At 35.1% G+C, this 17,008-nt stretch overlaps 2 protein-coding genes across 4 annotated transcripts in view; one reads left to right on the top strand and one right to left on the bottom strand.

Annotated features, from left to right (window-relative positions):
* SRSF11 (serine and arginine rich splicing factor 11) overlaps nt 1–6,479 on the bottom strand; it is a 45,997-nt gene extending 39,518 nt beyond the window's left edge. Inside the window, exon 1 of one of the 2 annotated variants that reach the window (XM_007104396.4) lies at nt 6,392–6,479. The gene's annotated coding sequence lies outside the window, so the exon portion shown is untranslated. The remainder of the gene's footprint in view (nt 1–6,391) is intronic. The other variant, XM_024119697.3, reaches the window with a different exon arrangement.
* Nucleotides 6,480–6,549: 70 nt separating this feature from the next.
* The window catches only part of LRRC40 (leucine rich repeat containing 40), a 53,911-nt gene continuing 43,452 nt past the window's right edge, over nt 6,550–17,008 (top strand). Inside the window, exons 1-2 of one of the 2 annotated variants that reach the window (XM_055084523.1) lie at nt 11,826–12,513; nt 13,061–13,174. In XM_055084523.1, the coding sequence (XP_054940498.1) occupies nt 13,174 (1 nt within the window). In that variant the 5' untranslated portion in view covers nt 11,826–12,513; nt 13,061–13,173. Of the gene's footprint in view, nt 6,765–11,825; nt 12,514–13,060; nt 13,175–17,008 lie in introns of those variants that run through there. The other variant, XM_007104397.4, reaches the window with a different exon arrangement.

Consider the following 17,008-nt stretch of genomic DNA (forward strand, 5'->3'; position numbering starts at 1 on the left):
CCTGATCAAGGAATTAGACATCTGCACAATTTGAGCTTTTTTCCCCTTACGCTATAAAATTAACTTTCTCATCATGAAGGAAAATTATTTCTAAAGAGTCTTATGAAACTGGTAAAACCGAAAGTGTACTCAACTCAGTAATTTGAGGATCTACATTAACTGAATGCTTTTAAAATGCGCTTTAATCCTCACAACACTTGAAAGGTGCTACAGTGATTAAGAATGCAGGCCTAGAGTCAAACCAAAGGGGCTCTGCCACCAATTAAGGTATTTGCAATCTTTGGCTCATTACTTTGTGCTTCAATTTCCTCATTTGAACGAGGATAATAATAATTTCCAACTCACTGGGTCGTTTTTTGGATGAAGTGAGAATACAAATGCTTACAAAACATAAATATCAACTACTATTATTATCCCTAATCTACAATTTAAAAACTTTCAGTTTGAAAAATGTTTACCTCAACTGTGTTCCATTTTATACCATCACTCTATTTTAGGCTAGTATCTTGCACTATTACTACTTCATCATTTATGTGAAAGATATGAATCAAAAGAGTTTATATAGTGAGAGGAGTTTCTTACTTAAGATCCCACATTTTAATATATGCTTTTGGTGGCATATTTTTTTTAAAAAAAGATTATAATAAATGCAAAATGTAAAATATTAAAACTATATGAGTGTAAAAAAGTAGAAGTCCCTCATTCCCATTCCCCTATGCATGTTCTCAACTACTGTAACAGGCAATGTGAGCCTCAATTTCCTTATGTGAAAAATGGAGATAATGATACCACTTAAAGTTTTTAAGATTAGAAATATTATGGATATGAAACACCTAGCACAGCGCCCAAGACATAGGTACTCAACAAATGGTATATACCATTACAAGAAAGTCTGTGCTCCACTTCCTCTTCTCTTCAACAGATGAATAATAACAATACTTCTGGTCTAACCTTAGAGCATTACTGTCAAATGTGAAAATACTTCGTAAGTGGTAGTAAACATGTGAAGTATACTATTATTAGATGCTCTTTCTCCTTTAAGAGGCTGCTGCAATGGAAACATGACAGATTTCAGATTTTCATATTCATTTTCTTCCTAAAGCAGCACTTTACCAATAGCATGTGTAGATAGAGGACAGCTAAACAAAACATTCCTTTTTTGATAAAACACAAATGCTTCATGGAAAACTCTTTCTAGGAAGACTTCAATTACTTTTCCATATTTTTAGAGCAAGATTGCTATCCTAATTTTCAAAAGACAAACAACTCCACATATGCTTGATCAATCTTAAAAGTACTGTGACATGGGTCGGAGCAACAGACTATCAAATAACCAAAGCACCGATTAAAAAAAAAAAAGCAAAATATTAGTAAATACACAAAACAATCTGACTTTTTGATACACACTAAAGCGAAAGGCCACAATGCTTTTTTCCTTCAATTTCCATCTCAGCCACTTTTAACTATGAACTGCAGTTAGTTTCAAGCCACAATTAGCTCATGTTGAAGTCTAAAGCATGTGGAGACATTGATCAAATAATTTTGAAGGAAGGGAGAGATGGTGGAAAGGTAACTTTTTAGGAAACGAGGAATCAAAAGAGAAGCAAAAAGGTCAGCAGCTCTATAATGGAAAAAAAATCAAAGCTTTATTAATGGCAGATAAATATAGTGACGAGTGCAAAACATGTATCTCTACAAAAATGAAGAGCAAAAGCTCTGGGTTCACAGATTTGCACCGTGGAGACCAAGTATTTAAACGTTCACTAGTATTTCAACCCCCCAATAATAGTACCATTCAAATTACTTAAGTATATGTAACTGTGATATTTTAAAGGATGGAAAAAAAATGATGTAGAAAAAAAGTAGTGGACACTCTTGTAGGTATTTTGAAAGTTAAGCTAACATTTTTCTTAATTGCAATTGTGAGTATAAATACTCCACCTCCAAATTTAACAAATTTTTAAATAAAAATCTATCAATTGTGAATGTCAACAAACTATCAAATTATTACTATTTCCCCCGTATCAACTTCAGTTGGTACTAAGAATAAAGTCTCAGGGGCCATTATCTTGTCTCATTAAAACTGTTGGGGATGTTTGCTTATATAGAACATTTACCATGTATAATTATTTAATGTCTCTTTTTGAAGTATTGAGCAAATGGAGTTGCAAGCCAAATCCAATAGAATAAAAATGTTGGCAGGGGTGATAAAAAGTCAAATTTTAAAATAGTGGATTTTGATTAAAATGATTTTTCTTTAAACAGATTTATTTGGTAGTGGTTTTGTATCTGTTAACACAAAGAAAGAATAGTATTATGAAGTACAGTCTCAGATTTGGTGCCCTAATTTTATCTCTGTATTACTTTACTACTTTAAACAAATTCATAAAACCTATACAATTGATGTTAAAATTAAGACTTGAAATCACACAACACATTAATCTTGGAAAAACGATCAAGAAAACAGCTACTAAATGTTAGTAGTAAGAATCACTAGAGATAATGGGAAATATTTTCAGCTTATTTTAAAAAAGAAATAATACCATAAGTGCTTTTTTTTTTTTTTTCCGGTACGCGGGCCTCTCCCTGTTGTGGCCTCTCCCGTTGCGGAGCACAGGCTCCGGACGCGCAGGCCCAGCAACCATGGCTCACAGACCCAGCCGCTCCGCGGCATGTGGGATCCTCCTGGACTGGGGCACGAACCCGTGTCCCCTGCATCGGCAGGCTTAAGTGTTTTTATTTAGTGACATAAGCGACTGCTTTACAACAACCACCTGTGTTTTAGCTTCTTTTTTTAACAGACTATAAACAAACAAAAAAAACTAAAAGTAATTAAGATAAAAAACTTAAAAAAAAAACTTCTTCCACTTCATGTGAAAAACATTAACAATGTAAAAGCCTTTTTATAATAGGAAAGTAAAAATATTTTCCTAAAGCTTGTGAACTGTAATTCTTTTACACTGAAAAGTAGAGAGAAATAGAAGACAACATTTATATCAAATGTTAAACCTCCTAGAGCAAGCTCACTGCTTCCTGATTCAAAAGTGAGAAAGGGAAGCACAGGGAACATACAAAGGATGTACAAATGAATAATCTAAAATAAAATGCACCGTCTCCAGAAAAAATTACCACACAAAGCTCCAATGACAACAAAATACAATTCAAAGCCACATTTGAAACTATGAATAAATATACAAAATATGTACTACCTTCAAGGAAACAGCATGTTTTCTACTGACTACTTTTAAGTTGGCAGTTATAAGCCTAAATGGAAAACAAATGGGCAAAATGCAATTTTCAAAGGAAACTAAAGATGTGTAACAAGCACCATTAAAGTTGAATATTTAAAACATGACGAGTCCATGTGCAATGTAATTTTGCTCTCAATTTTGATAATTCAAACCAACTAATTTATAGAGTAAGGACAAACAAGAAAGAAAACTTTGAGTAATAAGCATATGAGAATGTAAAAAATTCAACTCAAAGAATACTTAATAAGCAATACGTTAGGTCCAACAGCTCCAGTCAATAATGACAGTGTTAAAAAGTAGAATGTTCTCTCAATAAATAACGTTAGCATAAAACAGCAGTTCTCACAGATAAGGCAATGTTCTGAAAGGTGAACATTATACTGATTCAGTATAGGCTAAATCTAAATCTCCTATTTTACAGAAAAAGAAAACTTCCTAGGGATGTCTGCAATCAAGTTCACTTTGCTCCTGATGACATTAAAAAAAATTGTGCTCAAAAATTTGCACAAATTAATGCCATTTTCTTTTGCCACAATTTCTCAATTTGCCTCAATAAATTCATCTTACCAATTGTAGCTTTCAACTTTTAAAATATTTAACATGTAGCAATGTTCATAAGAATAACACAGCCATGTTTTAAAATGTCTTATTAAATTTTAATGGTAGTGATTAGCTGCTCTATCTTACTATGATAAGTCATACTTTCCATTATGAAACAGAACAGCATTCTTTGGCTGATACAATTCTTAGGGTCAATATATTTTTGGTTTCTTCACTTTCTCTTTTCATTTAGCAAAGCTAGAAGAGTGAAACCTTCCATACTTTAATAAAATGAATATAATAAACAGTAGCTAGGCAAATTCTGTTACAAATGGCAGCTATGCAGTAGTCTCCAGCCCCTACACAGGAGATATCCATTTCTTATTATTTTAACAATCCATCTTTTTTTTTAAAAAAAAGCAAATACTTTAGCTTCAATGCTCATGTTGAAAAAGGTTCGGATTTTTTGTTTTAATGCATTCTTTCGAAAGTAATACAATGAATACAGTGTTAATTCCCACGAATATAACTATATGTACACTTTCTCATAAAGAAGCTCAATTAAGTTGATAAGCTTTCAGTTTGCATCAGTTTGAGATGAAACATGATTTTCCTGATTGCATGAGGTAATAATTTTCACCCTCACTTGTTCAATCTGCACTTGCTACAGAGGTACAATACACAGTGTACTACAGATACATACTTGTAAAATTTTTATACATGTCAGTTTATATCTATTGAAGTTTACCACAAGAGTGCAGTCACTTGGATTTTTCAGAATTTTTCTGCCATTAATCAGGATATGCTTCTCTTATACAAAATGCAACAATGTTTCAACATACTATAATTAAATGCCAATAATGAAATATTTAACTTCAAGTAGAAGCACAATAAATCAAAAAACTGTATCTTCCCTATAATTAAAAAAAATTGAACTAAAGAAGAATCTATTGTAGGGGGAGAGGTGGCTACTGTAAAATTTTATACTTGAGTAAATAATCCTCCAAAGGTAGGCTGCTACATCCTTCAAAAGAGAAAAAGGGTTTTCTCTAATAAATAATTACCTTCTAAAACATAATTGAAGTCTCCCTAAAAATGGTTCGAAGACAAAAGTTGAAAATGGTGAAATAAAAGCCACTAGGCAAATCATAATGATTAAAAGAAAGGTTTTAGAGACAGAGAGATCTAGGTTCAAAGGGCTGGTCGTACCACTTATAGAAACATGACTTTTGGCAAGTTTCTTCTTAATCCTTTTTAGCCTCAATTTCTTCACTTGTAAAACTGATCCTTGTGCTAAATAAGAGATAGTAAAAGAGGTATTATCAGCACTGAGCCTGATACTTAGGGCCCAATAAGGTAACTATAATGATTATTGTCAAGACAAACTTGGGTGGGGGGGTGTTTACTAGCGACCTTGCAAAAACTGCTATGTTTCTTGCTTTAAAACCCACTCTGCTTGTTTGATAGTGTAATTACCGGTAGTTTTTTGCTGTTCACTTTCAACGCAAAGGACTCCAGAAAATTAAGAAGAAAAATAATCGAGGGGGTGGGGATTTAGAAACCTAATTTTACGGTTGGCAAGTACGTGGACTCAGGCAAAACCGTGTGCGCTGCAGAATTTGTTAGCGGGCCATCATATTACCTTTAAATTATCCTAATGATCCCCAGCCGAGCTGATGGGGGGGTTAAAAGGATATCTCCCGGTGTATGCTTTTTAAAACAAAATTACTTTAGGCAAAAGAAAAGTCTAGCACCCAGGACAATACTAAAGAGGATGAGTTATTAATTACTTATTGAATGACTCATAAAGCTGTATATTTCAGGCAGAAACTAACTGTCCAAGATATACGACTTAATGCACAAAATTTTCATCTTACATTCTGAACTGGATGGAATCCGTTTCTTCACCAAGCTCTCAATATTTAAAACTTTACCTTCGCTTAATTATTTAAAAAAACCCGAATGAGATAGGAATGATTAACCCTAAATTAATGAAAAAGGAGTGTGCTTTAAAAGCTGTCAAGTAAACTGCCTAAAGTTACAGTTTGTAAGCTACAGAAGGAGCTGGGATTCGAACTCGTAGCTCTCGGGCTCCGAAATCCAAGCTTTTCTCGCTACACTCAAGCTTGCGCTTCCACTTGGCTTCCCTAAACCGTCCGGTAGAGAGAACATTCATTATGAAGCTTTTTTTTCCTTTTCTTTTCTTTTTTTTTGTTTCCTTCTCTGTTGCCAACCCTTCCATTTCACACTACCTCCTATGTTGGGCTACAATTTCCATACAACAACAGTCGAGGTGCACTAAGCTAGGAGTCGGAGTATAGGCCCGAAGAACAGAAATTGGTTTTACTTCCTACGCGGAACGGAGGTCTGGCGCCAGCACCAAAAGCGACAAACAGGCGGGGGTCCAGAGAGGCTGCAGACCGCTCCCAGGTCTCAAGTTTTAGTCAAGGCCCACGTTCCGGCCAGGCGAGGGGAGCAGAGAAGGTTATCCTTACTTGACACCCTCGCCGCCGCGGGAGCACAAAAGAGAAGGTTGGAGTCGCAGTAATAGTGCCCACAATAAATTCAAAACCCCTCTTCAGCCCGTTAAACGCACTTACTTGAGCGAAGTAATTTCCAAGACACAAGGCCGGCACCGGCAACGGGAAGGGCCCCTCGGTCCTCCTGCCCCAGACGCTGGCGGTGACGACATCCGAGCCGCGCCGCGGAGAGCGAAGGCCCGGCGCACGGAGCGCGCGCTCCCGACAGGGGCTGGGCGGCTCCGCGGCGCCACCTTTAAGCGTCACTGGCGGGGCTCTGCTTCTGAACACCCGGGTTTGAACATGTCGCGGCTGAAGGGAGTAGCTGGGCGGGATCCCCGAGCGGGGTTCCGAGCTGAGAGGAGAGACCACGGTGCCTCCGTACCCCAGGGGCTATTAAAGGCGGCGAGGAAGAGCGGGCAGTTAAACCTGTCGGGCCGCAACCTCAGTGAAGGTAAGATCCCGAGGTACGACCCGATTGTGCGACCTGGCAGAAAGCACTTGCCCCACGTAGCCTCCCTTTCCTCTGGCCTGGGTTTGGCCGCCTTTGGCCCAGGCTCCTAGCCAGGATCCCGGTGCTCGACTTCAGGCACTCATAACACTGGTTCGGTCAGCTCGTTCGGTTCCTCCTTTCGCTCCAGGAGTGTCTGGTGCAGGGAATGTGCTGGAAATACGGTCAAAATTTAAACGGGGCGCTTTCTGGGATTCCTACATTCTATGGAACAAACAACATAATGTTTGACTAAATTAGCTGTCAAGTGATGGGCACATGCTTTGTTTCTTTGGCCCTCTGTTCTTCCTCTTAATTTAATCACTTAGGGCAGTTATCAGCGCTAAAATTCTGTATTTTATCTGCTCCTTTGTGAACTTAGAGTGAATGCCACTGTTCTCTATCAAGACCCTTTTCTGTGTGCAATTCCTAAATACAAGGAATAATGAACATAATCCTAAATTGAAGATCAAGATGGATGCCGTACAGAGTGAATTTGGGGCCATCCTGAAAATCTAGTAAAGATAAAAAGCACAAATCTGGACACCATGAATGAATAATAGCCAGATGCTCTTCTCATTTTCTGTTGTATACGGGAGGGAGTGGGAAGTGGGAAGTGAGAGATTATGGCATTCCTCCTGTTTTCCTCTACTTATATTTAGGTTTAAGGCTACCTGGGATTAAAAGCTTCCGTTTCCTTATAATGATTGCTTTTTTTTATTGTGCCCTGTATAGAGTTGACCATGCAAACACATACTTGCTGAATGAATGAAAGGGTATATGACAAAAATCTCTGCTCTACCTAGAAAAGCTTTTAATCAATGGGGACATTAGTATTCTAAAACGACAGATGTGCATATACACTTGCTTCTTCCAAAGCCTGGAACTTTCTACGTGATACCTGACTAGGGTTCACTCTGCTTCCTGTAGGACTCTGCTCAGATAGGCCCTTCCTAACTACCCTATCTAAATACCATTGCTAACATGTATTCTCTGTTTTTTTTTTTTTTTTTTTTTTGTGGTATGCGGGCCTCCCTCTGTTGTGGCCTCTCCCGTTGCGGAGCACAGGCTCCGGACGCGCAGGCTCAGCGGCCATGGCTCACGGGCCCAGCCGCTCCGCGGCATGTGGGATCCTCCCAGACCGGGGCGCGAACCCGGTTCCCCTGCATCGGCAGGTGGATGCGCAACCACTGCGCCACCAGGGAAGCCCCATATTCTCTGTTTTTTAATAGCATTTATTACTATCAGAATTTATATTATGTATTTGTTTGTTGTCTTCTCTCCTCCGCTAGAGTATTAGTTGTATGTGGTCAAGAAGCTTTGTTTTATTAATTGTTGTGTCCCTAGCACTCAAAATAGGGCTTAGTACATAGTAGATTCTTGTTAAACATTTGTGGAAAGAATAAATAAATGAATGAGTACTCCCAAATACTAAGTGTGTGCTGGAATGTACTTATTGATTGGATCCAGATGGTTTAGTCTATTAAAGTTTCAGGGAGCAAATGAATTTTGACTCCTAGCTTCATGATGACATGGATCAGGGCTGTTTAGGTCATTATTGTATAAATAGAGCCTAACATAATATCTGGCACATACTAGGTACTCAGCAAATTATGTTGAAGGTACAATATTTCATAGGAGACAAAAGATGTAAATGGGAGAGGCACATGGTATCTATAGCTTATATATAAAAAAGGAATTCTTGTTATAATATAAAGGGTGTTTCTTTATCTAGTTGTAGCCTTCAACTTCATCTCTTGTCTCTCAGCCTTTGATATCCAAACTGCTGTAATTCTGAACTATTTGTAGTTCAGTATGGGGCCATGCTTCTTATCTCCGTATCTTTGCTCATGTAACTTTGAGATGCTTAATCTCCCTGTGTTTTAGTTTCTCATTTATAATGTGATAGTAGGAATAGGACCTACTAAGGTTTAAATGAGATAATACACATAAAAGGCCTGGTACATAAAAAGTACATGGTAAAAACTGGCCATTGCTATTATTATTGCAGTAGCCTCCTAAGTGGTTTCCTGAATTTCTTGTCTTAAATCTCACCCTCTAAATCAGTGTCATTACCAAGAATTATCTTTCCAAAACAAAGATCTTACTATGTCATTCACATTTAATGACTCCCAGTAGCCCACAAGATTCAGCATAAAGTTCTTAGTACAACAAACAAAAAAAGTCTTTTGAAATCTTGCCCCTAAGTGTCTACAATAAAGCCTCCTGTCTCTTTTCGGAATCCTATACTTTAACAACAACAACAATAGCAAATCGTTTTTCCCCCGAACAACCGTACTTTAAGGTTTTTTTTAGAACAGTTTTAGGATTCCAGAAAGTTGAACAGACAATACAGAGAGTTCTCATATACCCTCTCTCCCTAGCTCATAGTTTCCCCTATTATTAACATCTTGCATTATGTGGTACATTTGTCACAATTGATCAGCCAATATTGATAATCATTATTAATTAAAGTTCATTATTTACATTACTGTTCACTCTTAGTCTTATACAGTTCTATGAGTTTAGACAAATGCATGATGTCATGGATCTACCATTCCCGTATCATATAGAATATTTTCACTGCCCTAAAAATCACCTGAGCCCTACCTATTTATTCCTTACCCTGCTTCTCCAGAAGCCCTGGCAGCCACTCATCTTTTTTTTTTTTAAATAAATTTATTTATTTACTTATTTTGGGGTGTGTTGGGTCTTCGATGCTGCGCACGGGCTTTCTCTAGTTGTGGAGAGTGGGGGCTACTCTTCGTTGTGGTGTGAGGGCTTCTGATCGCGGTGGCTTCTCTTGTTGCGGAGCATAGGCTCTAGGTGCGTGGGCTTCAGTAGTTGTGGCTCGCAGGCTCTAGAGCTGAGGCTCAGTAGTTGTGGTGCATGGGCTTAGTTGCTCTGCGGCATGTGGGCTCTTCCTGGGCAGGGCTCGAACCCGTGTCCCCTGCATTGGCAGGCGGATTCTTAACCACTGCGCCACCAGGGAAGTCCCATCCACTCATCTTTTTACTCTTTCTATGGTTTTGCCTTTTCCAACATGTCATATAATTGGAATCATACAGTATGTAGCTTTTTCAGACTGCCCTTTTTCACTAAGTAATGTGCATTTAAGGTTCCTCCATGTCTTTCCATGGTTTGATAGCTCATTTCATTTAACACTGAATGATATTCTGTGGTACGGATGTACCATTTTATTTATCCATTCACCTTTCGAAGGACATTTTGGTTGCTTCCAGTTTTTGGCAATTATGAATGAAGCTGCTGTTTGTGTTCAGGTTTTTGCGTGGACATAAGTTTTCAATTCATTTGGGTAAAAACCTAGGAGTGCCTTTGTTTTGCTTTTTGGAGCTTTCTGGAATTTTTTTTTCCTTGAATATTTTTGTTCTGCAGTTGGTTGAATATGCAGATGCGGAACCCAAGGATACAGAGGGAGGACTGTATACTCCAGGTTTTTCTTTCGTCCTTTATATTTATATGATTATATAAATGTATTTGTAAAGTGCAGTCATGTCCATTGTTTCTAAATTGGATAAATAGAACCTAGCCTTTAATTTTGGTGTATATAACAAAAAGCAGTTAAAATTCTGTTGATTCTTTTTTTTAAGAGCAAATGTGGATTTTTATTTTGAAAGAAATCATAATACATTTTTTAAAAATTTAAAGCTAACAAATACCAAAAACATTCCAGTTTTCAGAAAGAACAATATATATTTTTTACTAACTACCTAACAGCTATATACAGTGGATGATTTCTATAATGCTTTCTTTCCTACATTTTTGACATCAAATTCTTTAGTCACTTCTTCATATGACAGTGGTTTTGCAATATCATTTTCTGTTGTAAGAATGGAAAGGTAATTCAGCCCTTCCTGTAGCATGGTTTCTATAATCTTTTTTTCTTTAATCACAGCATTTAATCTGTTTATATTTAATATAATTATTGATACATTTGAGTTTAAATCTATATTATTTTATTTTCATTCTTTCCATTTTGTTACTTTTTTCTTATTTTATTTTGGTTTAATTTTTTTTTAATTTTTATTGGAGTATAGTTGATTTACAATGTTGTGTTAGTTTCAGGTGTACAGCAAAGTGAATCTGTTATACATATATCCACTCTTTTTTAGATTCTTTTCTCATATAGGCTATTACAGAGTACTGAGTAGAGTTCCCTGTGCTATACAGTAGGTCCTTATTATTTAGTTATCTATTTTATATATAGTAGTGTATATATGTCAATCCCAATCTTCCAATTTATCCCTCCCCCCCAAAATTCTATTGATTCTTCTTCTTAAGTGGTGGCCTCCTGGAATGGATTCTTCTTAATGTGGTCACTTCTAAGAGCTGTGAGGCATTTTATTAACTAGATGGGGTTGTTAACTGGTACCTGTACAGTGCAGATAAATATTTACCTGTAACTGAAATCTGTGTACTCTTGAGGGTTTTTAGATACACTTTCTTTTCTAGTTCCTTTGTGAAAGAACTAGGTCCTAGTTCTTTTGTAAAAATACTATTTATTATTTTCCTCTTTATATAACCAATATGTCTACTATAGAAAAAGTAGAATCTATATACAGCATAAAAAATGAAAACCATCTATGGTTATCACTGTTGATATTTTGGAGGTTTTTCTTTTATAGTTTTTTTTGTGTGTGTGTGTGAATATGTATATTTAATTTGCTTTCTGTTTTTTATTTTTAACAAATTTGGAATTGTACTGAGTTCTGCTTTTTTGACTTCTATTTGTACATTTTTCAGGGACACTTGAAAAATAGTCATTAAAATGATCAGATAATAGTCTATTTTATGAATATTGTGATTAATTTAAACATCCAAACATTGTTGGCAGTTTTAGAGTCATCATTCTGAGTGTCAGTTATATAAGTTACTTAGAAGGGTATATCCAAACAAAATAACTAATAATAACCAACTTCAAAGAAGAATATTAGAAATATTCTGGAAGTTTTAAGTGACAGCTCTTTTTATGAGCAGCAGTGTGGGAATATATTATCTTTTGTTCAGTATAGATATTGCAGCTCTTTTTCATTGGACGAGATAAAATGAAAGTAGAATTGTAAAGGAGGTATTGATTGTTGCCTTGTGCTTGCATGACCATGGCAGAACAGTAGTGTAGGAATGTTTTTGAGTGACTCATCAAAAACTCAATGAAAGTAAGAGGGGCTAGTATTTGGAACAAAAGAATGCTGTAAATTCTAAAGGAAACCACACTATTGCACTGACAAGAACATTGGTAAGTGGATAATTTATTAAATAAGCCAATTAAATTAGTTTGGAAACCATATTATTTGAAAGAGAAATATGGGTGTAAGGCTATCATTCCTTATCCTGAAGAGAGCAGTTTGGTTAGTTTCTGTTTGTGGAATTAAGTAAATAGGTCTAGGGCTTCTAGGCCTCAAGATGTCATGTTGTCTGTTTTAGGATAATGAAAATTTGCCATGTTCAGTTTGTACAGTTTGTTGTGACAGAATAAAAAGTGTAACACAAATCATATGTTTACTAAGATTTTAAAATAACCACCCTTAAATCTGTATTAACCATGTTCTGCTTTACTATTTAGCTTAACTCTGTATTTTGATTCCTGATTGTCTTAATGGAATTTACTGTTATATTCTAAAAAGCTAATGAGAATTAACCAAAGTATCCAGATTTTATAACAAATAATTCCAGAAAGAAACTACGCTTCCAGGTGAGTAGATCATCAAAACAAGCTAATTCTTAAACAGTTCTTAGAAATGAAAACACAAGGAAAGTGCCTTAATCCATATGTAATGGCAAAATCTGAGGTGAACATTTAATTTTTAGTATACTGAAATCCAGGGAAGTCTACTTGTTTAGATTATAAAACAAGGACCTTGATAGTTAATTGAAAATCCCATTCCTATTTCTTGATCTGTTGATATATTTCTAAATGTTAGTATTTTAACCTGTTGGGATGTGTATCCCAAGTTATCGCCAATGCCAAAGTTTATTTAATAAATTAGTGCAAATTTAAACTTACTCCTATATTAATATCATGTTCACTCACTTGCATTTTAATATGTTTTCTTGAGTAGAAGAGAAAAAATACAGGCTGGGAAGAATGGAATTATAGTTTCAGTGAGGCTTGTCTTCACTATAAAACTGAATGTACCCTCAAGTTAATGTAATAAATTCAAGCATGTTTTTCTCTTAAAGTGATTAGTAAACATGTTTCCTTTTTATATGTTTAACATTGTTTCGCATTTTTCTTACAGTATCCTGGACTTCAGGAAAGAAGTGTTCTCTTCATGCATTCTAAAATAATGATGGTTCAGGTGCTCTAAACCACAAAGATATATTCCTTTGAATCAACCTAAAGCTGCAACTGAGTTAATGCCTTCCATATAACTTTTTAATTTTACTTTGGGGTGTGTGTGTGTATGTGTGTGTGTGTGTGTGTGTTAAACTTTAAAGATAGCCTCAAAGTGACACTACAATATTATGGTTTATCAATTTGGAATTCTTTGTTTAATGTAATGAGGCCATTGGTGGCCATACATAAACTACTGTGGAGAAAATTGGAATGTCTATCAATGAGCTTTCCCGGATCCTTTACAGAGTGACTTGATCTATTGGTTTATTCTTTTAAAGTGCTCATAATTGGGTAGACAGTTTAGTAAGTGGCATTTGTAAGATAAACTATTATCAGAACATTACCCCGCATCTAGCAAAAGCCTTTTTGTACTGCTGTTATTGGATTCTAGCATTTAAGTGACAGTAGGGCCCTCTCATTTAATCAACGAGGAAACTGGGCACCAGAGATACTAGGTTACTGGCCAGTTTGATTAGTTATACAGTTTAAACCAGAGCCTTAGGTCCCTGACTCTTTGGTCAGTGGTATGTCCATGATGCTATACTGTGTATCATAGTTGAATATATTTACAATCTTTTAGAAGATGGTAATCAACCTAGACTAGATATAGACTTTAATGGGTATGATTTTCTGCCTTAAGTAAACAGTTATTATTGTATACTGTGCACAATCATTATATTTATGAAACTGTCCAAAGGAGTCAAAAAAAATTTTAAATCTCATGATTTATTGCTCCTATAGTTTACTGGCTACACATTCTTTTATTCATCCATGTAAACACCATTTTAGACGTGTTTTTTATTTCTTCTCTGTTTCTTCACCTACCCACTTGTAAGTATCTTCCTCAAATTAGACAGTTCTCTGCTGTCAACCCATTTGTGACTACCTATCTCTGTAATTAGCTGTTGTCAATGGAAGAAAGAATGAATTGCCCAAAAAAACATGTAAAGAAATCTTTTTTCAGTGTTTGTTAAGGGTCATGCCATCCCTTGTGGAAGTCTCTAGTCACATATGGCTATTTAAATTTTAATTAACCAAAATTAAATAAAATTAAAAATCAAGTTCTTCAGTCACTTTAGCCACATTATAAGTGCTCATTGGCCATATGCAGCTAGTGGCTACCATATGGAATAGGGCAGATGGAGGATATTTCCATCATTGCAGAAAGTTCTGTTGGGTAGTGCTGCTTAAGGGTATTATCTACCCTGTGAGAAACATATATATATACATATATATACACATACACATATACACACTTCAATTTTTTTATTCATTTACATATATATATATGTGTACATATGCATTCATAAGATTGTCTTGATATATTATATCTATATTTTAAAAATTTTCACTGTTTATCTTTAGTTATCTTTATTGGAATATCATTTACAAACAGTATGTACGTTCATTTTAAGTGTACAGTTTAATGAGTTTTGACAAATATATACAGTTGTGTAACCTCTACCAAAATCAAGATAAAGAACATTTCCAGTACTTGAAAAGTTCCCCTTGCTGTCAGTCTACCCCCACTGCTAGCTCCACGGAACCAGTGGTGTGCTTTTTCTCAATATAGATTAGCCTCTTCTAGAATTTAATTCAAATAGAATTATACATTTGCAATTTTTCCGTGTTAGGCTTCTTTTGCTTAGTATAATGTTTTTTGAGGTTCATCCATATTGTTTACATAAGTAGTTCCTTTTTATTGTTGAACAGTAATAGTCCATTGTATGTATGTATTTCAGTTTGTTTATCCATTTACCTGTTGAGTTGTGTTTAGCTTTTGGCTATTATGAATAAAACTGCTTATGAGTTTTCAAGTACAGTCTTTGTGTAGACATATGTTATCATTTCTGTTGAGTTAAATACCTGAGAGTGGAATCGCTGGACATATAATAATAAGTGCATATTTAACTTTATAAGAATTCACCAAACTGTTTGTCCCGAGTAATATGAGAGATTCAGTTGCCACACATCATTACCAACACTTTGTATTGTCATTATTTTTAACATTAACCATTCTTGTGGTTGTGTTACAGTATCTCCTTATGGTTTTATTTACATTTCCTTGATGATTAATGATGTTGAGCATCTTTTCAACTGCTCATTCGTTTTTTGTATATCTTTTGCCAAGTGTTCAGATTTTTTGTCTATTATTAATTGGGCTGTTTGTCTTACTGAGTTATAAGACTTTTTATATTCTGGGGATGCAAGTCCTCAGATATATTGTATATCTATATTGGTATCTAGCTAATATATTCTCCCAGTCTGAGGCTTGCCTAATTTTCTGAACAATTTCTTTAGAAAAACATAAGAGTTTTTAATTTTGATGAAGTCCAATTTATCAATTTTTTTCTTTTATGATTGTACTTTTTCTATACTGAGAAATTTTATCCATCCCAAGGCTGTGAAGATTTTCTCCTCTGCTTTCTTATAGAATTTTTATAGTTTTATCTTTTACATTTAAGTCTGTACTCTGCTTGGCATTAATTTTAGAGTGTGTCACAAGGCTGAGGTTGAGGTTCATTTTTTATCTAGACGAACATTTGTTGAAAAAACTATTCCTTTCTTATTAAATTATTTTGGCAACTTTGTTGAATATTAATTGACATTATTTTATTGCCTGGAATTTTTTCTGAACTCATTTTTTTTTTCCTGTTGCTCTATATGTCTGTCCTTATACTAATACCACACTGTCTTGATAAGCTTTATGGTAAAAATTAAAATCAAGTTCTGTTAAGTCCTATCGCTTTCTTCTGTTTCAAAATTGTTTAATCTATTATAGTTCTTTTGCATTTCAGTATATATTTTAGAATTAGCTTGTTAGTTTCTACAAAAAGGCCTTCTGGGATTTTGATTAGGATTGTACTGAATCTATAAGTCACTTTGAGAAGTGACATCTTAAAAATATTGAGTCTTCAAGCTGTAGTGTGATATATTTCTCTACTTATCTAGACCTTTTTTAAGTTTTCACAGCAGAAACCACAGGTCTTTCATATATTTTGTATTTTCATACCATAGGTTTTGCATATATTTGTTAAATTTAACACTATTTCATGGTTTTAGATGTTATATCTTGTAAATCTTTAAGCATTTAAGAATGTTTTCAGTTACTGATTGCTAATATGTAGAAACACAATTGATTTTTGTATATTAAGTTTGAAGTCTGTGACCTTTCTAAACTCATTACATGTAATTTTTTTTGTAGCTTTCTTAGGATTTTCTATATAGATGTTCATATCTGCTTATAGAGACAGTTTTACTTCTTCCTTTTCAATCTGAATGGATTTTATTTATTTTTCTTGCCTTGTTGCTTTAGTCAGAACTGCTAGTAAAATATTGACACAGTAAGAATGGGCATCCTTACTTTGTACCCAATTTTAGAGAGTAAGCACTGAGTTTTTCACCATTAAGTATATTGTTAGCTGTAGATTTTTCAAAGATACCCTTTATCAGGTTGAAGGAGTTCCCTTTCATACCTAGTTTTTTGAGAGTTTTTATCTTGAATGATTGTTGAATTTTGTCAGATGCTTTTTTTTTTCATTCCTTGACAGTCATATTGTGTTACTCTTTTTCTGTTAATATGGTCGACTGCATTAATTCATTTTCAAATGTTAAAGCAGCCTTGCATTCCTTATATAACTCACTTGGTCATGGTGTTTAGATTTGGTTTTTGGTTTTTGTTTTTCTCCCCCCCTTTTAATGTCTTTGATTTTGGTATCAGAGTAGCGCTGGCTTTATAAAATGAGCTGGGAATTTTTCTTTCCTCTATTTTCTGAAACAGTCTGTAGAATCAGTATCATTTCTACTCTAAATGTCTGTAGAATTCACCAGGGAAGCCATCTGGGCCTGG

Source organism: Physeter macrocephalus, chromosome 4 (genome assembly GCF_002837175.3).
Source record: "Physeter macrocephalus isolate SW-GA chromosome 4, ASM283717v5, whole genome shotgun sequence".
Lineage (NCBI taxonomy): Eukaryota > Metazoa > Chordata > Mammalia > Artiodactyla > Physeteridae > Physeter > Physeter macrocephalus.